The sequence below is a fragment of the Furipterus horrens genome, unplaced genomic scaffold (assembly GCF_987537825.1).
Source record: "Furipterus horrens unplaced genomic scaffold, mFurHor1.1.pri manual_scaffold_5, whole genome shotgun sequence".
NCBI lineage: Eukaryota > Metazoa > Chordata > Mammalia > Chiroptera > Furipteridae > Furipterus > Furipterus horrens.
This window is the reverse complement of record NW_028327175.1, coordinates 168,845,248-168,858,894: the sequence shown is the minus strand read 5'-3', so window position 1 is coordinate 168,858,894 and position 13,647 is coordinate 168,845,248. Positions and strand designations below refer to the sequence as shown.

Below are 13,647 nucleotides of genomic sequence, written 5' to 3'. Positions count from 1 at the left end.
CTGAATTGAAGAAGTAATTCCTAGCCACCATCAAGTATTTTGCTCCCTTAAATCTGAAAAAGATATGCGCCCCCACCCCCACATCCCCTATTCTCTGTCTTTCAGCCTTGGATTCCCGTGTGTGCTCTGCGGTGACCCTGGTGTTCTCTGGATTGGGAACAGAGTCCTTGCACACAGGGACACAGGGGATGAAAGCTGAAGAGGGAGACTGTGGGACCCCATGGGGGCAGCATTTTTGCCTGGTGGGCCCCAAAGCCCTGTGTTTGCTTCCTGTCCCCTAGGCACGCCCCAAAGGCGAGGGTCTGACCCCATACCAGGGCAAAAAGCGCTGCTTTGGTGAGTACAAGTGTCCCAAGTGCAAGAGAAAATGGATGAGCGGGAACTCCTGGGCCAACATGGGGCAGGAGTGCATCAAGTGCCACATCAACGTGTACCCGCACAAGCAGGTGAGCCGGAGGGGCTGGGTGGGCCGTGGGTGAGCATTGTGGCAGTGGCTCTCTGAAGGGACAGGGAGGGTGACTTTGTCCCTTGTTAGTCCTCCTTCTATGACAAGGTCCCTCCAAGTTAGCTCTTTCTTTTCTTGTCTCATCTGAAATGGGGGTGAGAGGGTGCCCATTGATCTCAGAAGGGGAGGCGGGTAAAGGGTCAACTGAACCAAGACCCCAAGTCTGCAGACCCCAGGTGAAGTTTGAAAGTTTTGAACTGGGTGCTATTGGGAAGCAGAGAGGCTGCAGAAAACATGCATTTTGTTTATTTATTCATCCAGTTGACCATGTCTATGGGAAAGCTGTTTGCCAGGCACTGTGCACAGGGCTGGTGGCCCAGGTGCCCACAGACCTGCCCTGCTGGGAAGGGGCTGAGGCAGCTGATCCCAGGGAGGACTTACTCGCTGCAGGCTGCAAGGGGAAACCTGGCAGAGGGGAGGGAGCTAGACCTCTCACAAGTAGCAGGTGGCCACCCTAGGAGGAAGGAGAGGATAGCAGGTGCAGGTGCTCTGAGGCCAGGAGGACTTGGGCTGCTCCAAGCCCAAAGCTCAGTGAGGAGCAGGAGAGTGGAGTACGAGGAAAGGAGCAGGAGTTGGACGGCACGCCTGGTGCCTTGGGGACCACAGGAGGAAACTCCTGAGCAACATGCTTTCTGCTTCATGTTGAGACAGTTATTCTGGTTGTGTGTAGAGATGAATTTTGGGTGGAGGGGGGATGCTGAAGGTTTGAGAATGGGGAAACCAGTGGGAAAACCATGGCCAAGTCCCATGTGAGCTGGAAGAGGTCTGAGTCAAGGAGGTGGCTCTAGATCTGGATTCAACACAGTGTCGCCGGATTGGATGTGGAAGGTATGGGAGGGGCAGGAGTCCAGAACAGTCACACTTTGGGCTTGAGCACCTGGGTGGGTGGAGGTGGTCATCGCTGAGGTGAGCAGCCTGGGCTGGGGTGGGGCGGGGTGGAACACAGGTGTTCTAGATAAAAGCAAGGGTTCTCTGATACACACATCACATTTGAGATGCTCCTAAAAATCCAAGTTGCGATGTCAAGAAGGCAGTTGGCTCTGTTGTTCTGAAGCTCAGGTGAGAAGTCAGGCTGGTTCATACATAACTGGGTATCGCTGACCTAAAGGATTTTAAGGACTGGCTAAGATTTCCTGCAGAAGGTGGACAGAGTAGAGAAGGGATTCCCCAGGGCACATGTTGTGATCCCAGCATTTCGGGGCCAGATGGAGGAGAAGGACCCAGCAGGAGGAGAAGAAATGGAACATGGAGTCCTGGGGGTCAGGGGAGCACTGTTCAAAGGGACAAGTGGTGGTCGGTGCTAAGATGTCAGATATAATCCATGGAGACGTGCCCTTGATATTTGGCCATGAGAAGGTGGTCCTCAGGCTTTATGGAGCATCCCTTTTACATGAGAATTTGAATGACAGCTGAGGTTTGAGACCCCCTAAAGCTGATGCCCTGCAGGTCAGGTGCAGGCAGAGTGGAGATGACAGGACACAGTGAACCTGCTGGCGGTGTCATGTCCACGGGGCTATGAAGGAGGAAGCCTCTTGGGCCGGTCTGCAGAGGGAATACCTTCTTGGTCCACTCCGTCGAGGGGATCTGACTGTGGAGAGAAGCAGACAAATGGGACAGTAGCTGAAGTTGGGAAGGTGGCATTGGGGTGTCTGTTACAGAGATGGAGAGCCTGGAGCATATTGCAGGCAAATGAGATTGATCTAGAAGAAAGCAAAAGGCTGATGATACAGGGGCAAGAGATGATGCCTTATCATCAGCACGGGAGGGAGGGAAGGAGGGAGGTGGGGGTTATAAGGAAGATTGATGGTTTGGTAGTGCAGAGAGGAGGAATTTCACTTCCAAGGCTTCTGTTTTCTCAGGGAAATGGCACATGAGGTTTTCAGCTGAGAATGAGGGTGAGGAGGAGTGTGGTGGGCTTGAGGAAGGACAAGCAATAGAGGAGAGGGCCTACCAGAGAAACCTGCTGGATTGCCAAGCAGCATACTCATACCTGTAAGCAAAGCCACCAGGCCAGTTCTGTAACTTTTTCCAGTCACTGCGCAGAGTGGGCAGGAGATGGGTGAGTGGGACTATGGGGCAGGGGTTTGCAGGGGGGAAGTGTTTCAGAGGGCAGAAGGTCAAAGAGTTGGGCATATGTGGACAAATGTGATAATGTGGGGTCCTGGGAGCCAGCGAGCTGGACAGAGAGGAGTTTCTGAAGAGGACCCTGTGAAGTCACCAGGACAAGTAGCAGCAGTGGGGGTGGAGGAGGCCCGAGGGAAGGGGAAGCGGCAGTCGGGGAGGTGGCACATGGAGAAGGCTCTCTTGAGGCAGTGACACCAGGCTGTGCTCTGATGGGGAGTGGAGAGTTGTGGATTAAGGGGGCTGGGTGGGAGCAGCAGAGAGGGGGGCACTGCTGGGCAGGGAACAGCATGTGTGCAGTAGGGGCCAGGCCAGCACAGAGCATGGGAGTAGCTGAGGGGTGAAGCAGAGTGCCCAGCACGGGGCTGCATGGGGCTTGTTGGAGCCACGGCAGAGGATTGGTCTCTATCCTACTAGAAGAGTGAGGAGAGCGTTATCGCGGTTAAATCGTTCTGTGATTTTATGACCCTCATGCTCGCCTCCATTCCTGTTTACAGACACCCGCTCCCCTACCCCCCAAGGTTTTCATGGTCCCCATCACCCACACTGTCACACATAGGCAGATGGACTTGAAGCTGGCCATGGCGGCCCAGTGGACGAGGGTCAGGCCCACATCCTAATGGCAGTGAGGGAGAGGCTGAGGCCCTGGAGTGCCAAGACAGGCACCTGGCATGCACACAGTGTTTTGGGAGCATGTCTTGGGATGGAGTTGGGGTGGGCCATCTAAGGGAGACTGCATCCCAGTTCCTGAAGTTTTCCTAGTGATTCCTGGAAAGGTCTGGGACCTCAGTCCAAAAATAACAGCCCACCATGTCTGATGGTCAGCATGCTCACCCTTTGGGTTGAACTCTGCTCTCCCAGCCCCTGGGCATGGCTGGGGCTGTTCAAAGGGTTCATTCTTCTCCTCACTGGAGCCTTCGTGGAGGGCTCTCTCCAGGTTGTGCAGGCCCTGAAGGAAGAGGAAGATCAGGGGGCTGCTAGGTGTCCCAGGAGCGTCCTCTCTAACTGAACAGAATTCACTCAGACAGAGTTAGCCACTGGCATTCAGAGAAGTCCTGGCCCGAATTACGAGTGTGGCCACACTCCAGGTACTATTTGCCAAGCCCTGCCTGCCCTTCATGTGTGCCGTGCCCTCCACGGGTTCGGTTCATCCCCATTTCACAGGGAGGGGGAGCACAGTCCTGAGGAGCCATGTGGCCTCCCCAGGGCTCCCAGGTGGGAGTACGGGCTCCGAGTTGAACTTGCCCCTGTTTGGAGACAGTCTCCTGAACCGCCAGGAGCCCGGCCCTGAGGCACACAGGCCTAGTGTGTGTCCCAGCTCGGCCTCCCACGAACTGGACCCATGTGCTGGACCAAAGTCCCATGTTCCTGGTGCAGGAGAGAAGACGAGGGGTCTCAGGTAGATTTCAGTGACAGGAGAAGGCAGCAACAGGAAGAAGTATGACAGCAGGGAGCAGTGGCCAGGCACTCCCCTGAGTGCTTTATACCTTCGTCCTCTCAGCCACCCTATGAGGTCAGCTCTATTACTTCGCCATTTTACAGAGGAGGAAACTGAAGCAAGGGGTGTAAGTGACTTATCCAAGGTTAGTAGAGAAGCTGAGAATCGTGAACAGGGATCACGCTTGGGACTGGAGGAGACAGGGAAGGGGGGATGAGGGGAGTCCAGAACGGGCCAGTTCCTATAGAGCCTCAGATGGACAGGTGCTTGGGTCTGTGCTGGGGGTCTGGGAGGCTCAGTCCTTGCGACTTTCACACCCTCTGTGGGCTAAGCAGAGAGGCATGGCCCATGCATCCAAGGCTAGTGGGACCCAACTTCCCGCCGTGGCTCCAGCGTCCTGGGCCCCTGGCCCTGTATTGCTCTAGCACCCCTTCCTCCATGCCAGGCCCATTCCGGCCTATGCCACCATCCCTCAGTTCGAGCGCAGCCTCCCTGACCACGCTTTCCCCATCTCCACACTCAGGACCAGAGTCTCTCTCCCTTGCCCCATCTGGAAGGATCTTCCAAGAGCATGTGGCCCTGTTCACCCACCCGACACCTGTGGCCCCCACCCCCAAGTCATTCAGCCCTTGCTTGTTGAGCACTTCCTGTGTGTAGCAGGGGGACTGAGGCCCAGACAGGACATAGAACTTGAACTAGATCCCTCAGCCAGCCAGCATGAAGGGTGCCTAGGACCCAGGGCTCCCATCACCCAGTGCCCTCCACCCCCCTGCCCTGTCTCCTTTCTCAGGGATTCTTCTCTCTCAGGGAAGCAACAAACTGAGCAGAGTGGGGAGTGGGTGGTGTCACGAGCTTTTGAAGAGCTGAGAGAAGGCACTGCTTTATTTCTCCTGCCCCCTGAACTCTGACCTCTGGGGCAGCCATCTCCTAAGAACCCTCCTCTTCCCCTCTTCTTCCTTCCCTGCCACATCTGTTTTCTGTCAGGCTTCAGCTGAGCACCGCCCCCCCACCTGCCCTCCCTACCCCTGCCGGCCCTGCCCCCCACAGAAGAAACCACTGCAGGGCTTTGCCTCATTGCAGGGGTGGGGATGGCCCTGGGGTGATCAATCCCAGCTGCTGCTTGTTTTCCCTTCACGGAGGGGAGTCATCTTGACAGCTTTCCCCAGCTCCTTCACCCAGGAGCAAGCAGGGCTGAGGCAGGACCCATGCGGTGGAGGCGGAGGGGTGGGTGGGGGGTGCGTGTCGGAGAGGCACTGATAGGGTCACAGCCAAAAGGGGTGGAGAGGATATTCCAGGGGTCCTTCCACAGGGACTCAGCTTGTTGCCCTGCTCCCAGCCTGCCCCTAGCCCTACATAATACTAACAGTAATAATATATGATATTAATACTGGTTGACACTTTACTCTTTATGTGCCAGGCACTGTCTTAACAACTTTACATATATTTGCTTATTTACTCTTCACAACAACCCTATCAAATAGGCACTCTTATTAGCCCAGTTTTACAGAGGAGAAAACTGAGGCATAAAGAGGTTAAGTGACTTGGTAAAGGTCACACAGTAATGATAAGTCCTGCAGATCTCTTTATGGTTATAATGTACTTTAAGACAGTCATCTCATTTAGTTCTCTTTCTATCACACATATAGCAAATGTTATTAACCTTTCACTCAGGTGACAAAAGGGAAAGTTGAACTTCTAGAGAAGTTCTTGTCCACCAGTCCTCAGCAGATAAATGAAGCTGCAGGCTCCTGGGTAAGACCCTTAATGCCTTGGAGCCTCAGTTTCCTCATCTGTAAGGCAGATAGTAATATATCCCTCGCAGGAAGGCTGTGAGGTTAGGTGCTATGATTTATGTGGCAGCACTCTGCAAAGTATAAACCATGGGGAGCAGCAGGGTGTCAGGCCTGCTTACTCTGGCCTCTCTGGCCCCACCCGGAAGACTGATTCAGGGAAGGGTCCCTGGCCAGTGTGAAAAGTGGGGAGGGGAGTAGAAAGCAGGCTGGGTTTGGTCAGGGAAGGGGAGACTTTTGTGTGACCCCTGTATAGCTGGGATTAGTAAGATGCGGGTACAGACACCTAGATGTCAGTTCAAGATCGGGAAACCCTTCTTACTGCTGCCCTGTAGGGAGCTCCCCAGCCCTTGTGGCTTGTAGGCCATGCTCTTGGATGTTGTAGGTGTCTATTGAGATGTCTGGGAGAGCAGGGGATGTGACCTTCCTAGGCCTTCCAGCTGGGAATCCTGGCTTCAAGTTTTATTGACTCTATACCAGCTGGTGTCTTCTCCCATTAATCATCATCATCATCATCAACATTAACAGTTTTTATATGCTATCTCTTTCTATTCTTGATCTTCACTGAGTTGGAACAGCAATCTCATAAGAAAAATGTTATCAACATTCCCATTTACAGATGGAGAAATGGAGGGTCGGAGGTCAGGTGGCTTGGTCAAGGTCACGCAACTTATGGGTTGCAGAGCTGGTGTTCCAGCCCAGGTCTGACAGGGAACCAAATTCTGTCATCTCTCCCTGGCCAGGAAAGCTGATCATCTGCAAGCCCTTTGAGGTGACGCCAAAGTTTCTGTCCTTTTTCCAGTCCGTCCCTGTGTGATTTTAGGCTTAGAAGCACAGGGGTGGGCTTTATGCCCCTGGATCAAAACCCTGCCACCCACAGTTCCTGCTGCACTCATGGGCTAGAGCCCTCTGCCTCTACATTCCCAAACTGCTCCCTGTGAGGGTCACCTTGGGGCCAGGCACAGCATAATTGGGCAGAAAATCCACTATTCTACATTGGGACAGCTTGCAGTCTAGCCAGGGGGGGTAGTGCTCCCCCTCAGTGTCCTTACAGGACCATCCTGGGTCATGGTCACTGGCACAAAGACTCCCCGCCCCACCACCAGCTTGTAGCTCCTGCCCCTTCTCCTCGGCATGTGGCTCCCCACTGGTCCTGACCAGCTTCCTCTGAGTCCCCCGAACCCATGCAGGGGACTCTTCTGTGGGTAGGGCTCCTGGGCTGGGGCTGTGCCAGCTGCCTCAGGAAGGTATGCCTAATAGCATTCTTAAATCTTCCAAGGAGACAAGGCTTTGCTGACTTGAAAGTCAGGGAGGGAAAAAAGGAGGGGAGCAGGGAAGCTCCCCTTATAACAGAAACATGCCTAACAGCACTCAGTTTAATTACCTAGATATCCAAATCCTCCCAGTGCTCTGCAAACAAGGTATGATGATGGCCCACTTTATGGATGTGGAAACCAAGGCTCCCTGAGGTCACACAGTGAGTGAGCAGTGTCATAGGTCTGGCAAGTCACCTCCCTGCTCTGGGCCTCATTTTCCTATTAGGTAACAGTGAGGTTTCGCTCATGTAGCCACTCACCAAACATGGCAGATGGTGTGCCTGGCCCTGACAAATGGGGGATTGAGGGTACAAGCTGCTTAACCCTGATGGAATTGAGGGCTTGCTTCCCCCAAGCCTGAAGAGCTGTGACTGTGTCCAGGTTAAACTCTCCTTGAGTCCCGAGGCCACACAAATAGGCACAGGAGTGACATTAGCTAGGGAAGAAGCGCTGGGTCCTGGGAGTCGGGAGGTGTGGTCTTGGGTCTCCTTTGCTGAGCCTTGGTTTCCTTATCTGGATAATGTCTGTGCACCTGTCTGTCTCTATCCTGGGCTTTTGTGAGCTTCAAGTGGTAGCTGATCAGAGAGTATTCGGCAAAGTGGCATCCGGGCCCCAGCTCTGGGTATAGGACCCCCTTCCACAGCTCTGGCCCCACCTCAAGGCCTCAGCCTGTGCCTCCAGGGACAGTGACAGGCAGAGAGGGCCCTGGTGCCTTGTGACCACAGCACACTCTCTCTGGCCCCCTCCCCCCACCGTGTATCTCTCTCTCTCTCTGTCTCCTTTCTCTGTGTCTGTCTCACTCTCCCTCTTCACTCTGCATTTCTGTCTTTCTTGCTGCCCCCTCCTCGCCCCACCCTGAGCCCTCTTCCTCCGCCCTCCCTCCCTGCAGAGACCGCTGGAGAAGCCTGACGGCCTGGACGTGTCTGACCAGAGCAAGGAGCACCCCCAACACCTGTGTGAGAAGTGCAAGGTGCTGGGCTACTACTGCCGCCGCGTGCAATGACCGCCTGTCCGTGGCGCCCGCCACCCTCCTGCCGACCGGATAACATGCTGCCTCCCCATGCTCTTCCGTGTTGCTGCGTGTCCCCATGTGCGTGGGGGCGTCCTCACAGGCACACGGGTCTGGGCAGGGGGTTTTGGCTTCTTGTCTTCATGTGCATTGACAAACAGTGTTACTGACATAGCTGCCCCGCAGAAGGCTGGGTCTCTGAGACTATAGGTGGGCCTGGCGTCGGTGTGGAGAGGACGGGGTGGGGGGGGGGTCAACAGAGCTTGAGGCACAAAGCCCTTGGGGTCCCCTGTAGGCTCTCCTCCTCTAAGACTTCCTTTGGGCTGAGCAGCCTTGTATTGGCTACAAGTGCACTAAATTGACTGTGAATCCCAAAGCCTGTAGGGGATTATCTCCCCAAGACCAGCCAGGCCTCCTACTCCTACCCAGAACCTTCTAATTTTCCCCATGTGCCAAGTCACTCTCAGAAAGCCTTGTTTTTCTGTCCTGTTTAAGCCAGCGATCATGGTGAGCTGACACCTGTTCTAGCAGCTGCTGGGAGTGGGCATCTCTGCCCCTTGCCCACTTTGAGCCCCAAACCTGATCACCTCTGACATCACTGGTGTTGCACCTGGGTTCTGCGGCCCCCCTCCCTGTAGACCCAGAGGTCGTGGACAGGGAGGCAGGGAATGTTGGACAGTGACCCCAGGTGTGACCTGGGCACGTCAAGCATTGCATCCCCCCTGCTCCCCCCCCACACACACTTTCCCCACTTGCTTGGATTTTGTCAGCCCCATTCTCTTCCCTCTCCTTCACCACCCACTCATGCTCCATCCCCGATCAAGTTTTTGGGCTCATTGTGGGAGTTACTCTGACAGGAAGGACACAGGCCTGGCAGTCCAGAGACCTAAGTTCAAATGCTGGCCCTGCTGCTGACCCACTATGGAATTTGGGAAGAACTTCTCATCTCTGGGCCTCAGTTTTCCCACTAGTTAAGTGAGACAGTGACACTAGAGAGCAGAGGCCCATTTCAAGTCTCACCTGGAATTCAGCCTCACTGGGCCCCATCTCCTGGCGCACAGGGCTTAATGTGGAGAGTTTCCCCAGGTTCTGTACACCACGCCATCACCCATCAGCGGGCCACTTAAGAAGTCGAGCTGAGGGAGCCAGTCACCTCCTGTCTCCCTGCAGTGCCAGCTCTGCCTGTCGTCTCCCACCCCTACACAAGTGAAGGAGAAGGGTCCCCCTTCTGCCTCAATAGGGCACCCCCAAGACAAGCTGCAGAACCTTTACCTTTGTAAACTGGGACTATGATTTCCTACCTCCTGAGGGAGCAAGGAGACCTCCTGGCTCCTCATGTTGGTCAGGGAGACACTGTCCTGGCAGGTGGAAGGGATCACATTCTCCTGTTCCTTCTTCCCAGTGAGAAGCCTTATTTTTATTGTCACACCATTCTTCCTGTCTTCCAGGGACAGGGAGAAAAGTGGTTGTCAGGACTGAGTCACTTGATTTTGCCCCAATATTATGCCTCTGTGGAAAAAAAATCAGACCATGAAATGGGCCTGAAATTCATTGTTTACTGCAGCTCAAGGACACCCAACCAGTGTCCAGTTGCCTTTTGTTTTCAAACGAAAATGTTTATACAACTGAGGAGTTACAGTAAAGTGTTAACCAGGGGTCCAGAGAGTGACTCGAAAAGACAGAGTGAGTGTATTTGAAGCCATTGGGCTGCAGAGTAGATTTCAGGGGCTCATGCCCTCTGAGCACATGAAGAGAGCATATTTGCTCCAGCCTGAGCCTGAAAGCTGCCTCCCTCTGCCCGCATCAGCACTGCCCGGCCACTGACTGTGAGCACCCTCTCCACCCACTGGGAGTGCCACTGAGGAGTCCTTGCCCAGCTGTCTCCTGCTTTCTCCACGGTGTTCAAGGTGAGCTGGAGTCACTCTGGCTGAAGGTACTCTGTGCCCGAGGAGAAGCTGTTACTGTCAGTCATCCTAGGGCACGGCTCAAGATAATGTTTGCAGCGGTGGGCAATGCACTTGTCTTGGCTGCCAAGACCAGGCCCCAACCCTTCCAGGGACCTGGTCCCACAGTGAGGCATTGGGCCCTGCATGCCTGGGGCCTGCCAACTATGCTGCAAGGAGGGGGAAGCCCGTACTCTACAAAGAACCCAGACTCTGGGCTGCTGAAGGCCAGGGCCCTCCACAGGCCTACAGGAGATGGGCTGTCACCCCAAAGTGACCTTTCCAGTGGGCTTGTCCAGCTGGCAGCCATCACCCCTGCCATCTGTGCAGAGCTGGCTGCCGTCAGGGCTGTGCCCCCTGCCCGAGGCAGCCCCTCTGTACTCCCCACTCCTGTACTGTTCTGGCTGAATTTGGGAGCTCTCTGTGGTCAGCAAAAGCCAGTGATGTCCAGGCTGGATGCTGTGAGAACGAAGTGCTCAGAGGGCCTGGGAGCCCAGGGGACGAGAAAGTGTGGTTTTAGTAACGTTCAAAAGGGACAATCGCTTACAGTCAGAAGTCCTAGTGATCTAGCTGGGAGATAACAGTGTTTACCCCATATGAAGTATTCAATAGTTCTACTTGTGAATTTGTATTTATTTTGAGTTATACTTGACACAGAAGTCCTTTTTTTAAAGAAAAATGCTATTTGTGTATTTTGAAAAACAAAGTCATAGATGTTAAAATTTCTGCATGGTTCTCAATTACTCTCACAATAATGAGTTTGTTACCTTCTCCCGAAAAACCTTCACAGTGATTTTTGTCTGTATATATATGAAGGCCTTTTTTTAAAAAAAAAAAAGAAAGAAAGAAAGAAAAAGAAAAGAAAAAAGAAAAATATAATTGTTTGATTTTTGAGATTACAAAAACACAAAAAGAGGCATTTTCAAAACTTCAGAGCTTTTGGGAAGGCATTAGAATATCAAACAAAAATTTCTGGAAGTATTTTGCAAACCTTGAGCTGAAAGAAAATATTTATGGTGAGACCTTTTCTCTTATGGGTTTTTTTTGTTGTTGTTTGATTTTTTTTTTTTTTTTACTATACTTTTGTCTGTAAAAAGTATGCAGCTGAACTACATTAAGAAGGAAATATTGTCTACATAGAGTATTATATGAAGTTGGTACATAATTCTGATGAGGAAAAGAAAACCTTTGCAATTCTTTAAGCCATATTGTTATTCAGTGTGGTTTTCCTTGGATGAAAATATCAGTATTAAGTAGCCAGCATATTATTCAAGTGCTTAGCCTTATTAATATGTTTCAGTCCTGTATTTATACATATGTGTATTTGGGAAATATTGCCTTTTTAAGGGAAGCTATTATTAGATACGTAGTGAAAAAGGGAACAGTGACCCCCTTTGAGCCTCTTCAGCTGAGGACAGTAACAAACACCGCATTGTAATCCATTCTCTTGCACCCTCTTATCCTGTTATTATGGTTATTAGTTTTGTAGCAGGCAAGGAGGTGGGTCAGGGGAAGAAAGGGCCTGTGACTATCCCCTCTGTGGCCAGCCAGCTCCAAGGATGGCCTCTTTGGCCTGGGGGAGCTACCTGATTAGCAGGGCCCGAGGAGGGAAGGAGCAATGAGAGGTGGTCTTAACACCCCTCTGGATCTGCCATCTGAGCCAGGCCTTGGGGCCCCAGGCTCTTTGAACTTGGATTCACAACTGGGAGTCCTCACCTGCCCTCCAAAATCTAATAGACACAAATCTATCCTAAATGCCTATTTAACCCAACATCACTACATTGTAGCCCAGTGCAACAACTAACCCTGAAGTGTGGGAGGTGTTCCCCGGGAGCTGGTGGCAGCAGGCTGGTTGCTGTCTGCTGCCCACCTCAGCATTTGACCTCCACTCCCGTGGGGTGACCTGTTCATGTGTGTATCTGTTAATATGTGTGTGTCCAGCTAAAGAGACAAACGACCCGTGGGCCTAGCTTGGAGGGTGCACGGAAAGGCTCCTGACTTCTCTAAAGTGTCGCCCTCGGGATGGCATTCCGTTGTGTGCCTTATTCCTGGAGAATCTGTATATGGCTTGCCTATAGAAATATAGTCTTTTCATGCTGTATTAAAAGGACTTTAAAAGCAAGAGAGGCTTGTGGTTTTCCTTGTTTACACAGAGTATCAGCAGGGAGTTGGACGCTTTCACAGATCCGTGGGACTGAGCGGGAGGGGAAGCACTTGGGGTGTCCATCTGCTCTTCTAGGCCTAGGTCAGCCTGTCCTTGCCCTGCCTCCATGCCATTAATTTGCCTTCTCACAGCCCCTCTGCCCCAAATGGGTACTTTTCAGGGTGACAGCCCTCCCCAAGTTGAGCCCCAGACTGGGTGAGATTGTCAGCACATTAGGTCACACGTTAGTTCAGCGATGGGACTCCCGGGTGACCATATATAGGAGTGAATTTTCCTTGGAGCCCGCAGCCCTGGGCCTTGCCGCCCCTGGCCACACTTGGCCCTCTGTCCAAGGCTGGGGTTTGGGCATCACACAGTCAACAATGCGAAGTGTCTGGGGCCTCCTGGGACATCTTCAGGCAAAGGAGCAGAGAGTCCCTCTTCTGAGCAAGTCCAGAATGGGCCTAGGCTGCCACATGGTGGGGCTCGCTGAGAGCCGCAGGCAGGAAGACATGGCTTACAGGGCTAGGGAGCCATGGCAAGTGACCTGCATGGGGAGCCCTTCAGCCCAGGACAGGTCCTCTGCTGCTTCTCAACCTTGCTGCTCACCAGATCACCTATGGGAGCCTCAGTCTCACCCTAGAGATGCTTGCAATGTCGGCCTGGGTATATCCTCGGGTTCTTAAAGCCCCCAGATTAGTCCAATGTGCAAGGCTGAGAATCGCTGGACTTTGCAATGGTCCCTTGTGGTCTTGTGGGGGTGATAGTGGCATCAGTAAGGAGGTCAGGGGGCAGGGCTCCAGCATCACATTCTCAGCTCCAGCCAAATACTGCTGAGAATATACTGCCTGAGTGTGTGTGTGTGTCTGGGGGCTGTAGGGGGAGAGGGGGAAAGAATCTTGGAGATCAGGTTCCGATGTGAAATTCTTTAATTTTTTAATTTTGGCAACTAGTTTACTGAAGGTTTCAATAGTATACAGGTCATACCATATGTCTATGGGCCAGCTCCAGACAGCAGCCTCTGAGACAGGGCAGAGAAAACCAGATGTGAGTCCTTGGGGTCAGGGATCATGGATGGGGGATGGGAGAGGGACAGGCAGGGACAGAGACCCCCGACTCCAGAAGCAGGACCCTTAGCTTATTTGGGGTGCACAGCAAATCTCTGGAAGCCCCCAAGCCCTCTCCTGATTATTGGCATAAAGGGGGGATTCATCTCAGGTGCCTTACACAGGGTATGTGAAAGGCAGCAGGGCCAGGGTCTGTCCGAACCAGGTGAGTGTCAGCTGGCCAAGCCGGCGAGTGTGGAGGCGACCCAGCCCAGAGTGGGAGGAGGAGAGAAGGAGCATCTGCTGCTCGCTCCACAGCAGACACTCTGTCAGCGG

The 13,647-nt window shown here is 53.1% G+C and overlaps 1 protein-coding gene across 1 annotated transcript in view; it reads left to right on the top strand.

The window, feature by feature from the left end:
- ZCCHC24 (zinc finger CCHC-type containing 24) overlaps positions 1-8,415 on the top strand; it is a 70,153-nt gene extending 61,738 nt beyond the window's left edge. Inside the window, exons 3-4 of the mRNA XM_090278291.1 lie at positions 282-446; positions 8,060-8,415. Coding sequence (XP_090134417.1) covers positions 282-446; positions 8,060-8,173 — 279 coding nt within the window. The 3' untranslated portion in view covers positions 8,174-8,415. The remainder of the gene's footprint in view (positions 1-281; positions 447-8,059) is intronic.
- The last annotated feature ends 5,232 nt before the right edge of the window (positions 8,416-13,647 follow it).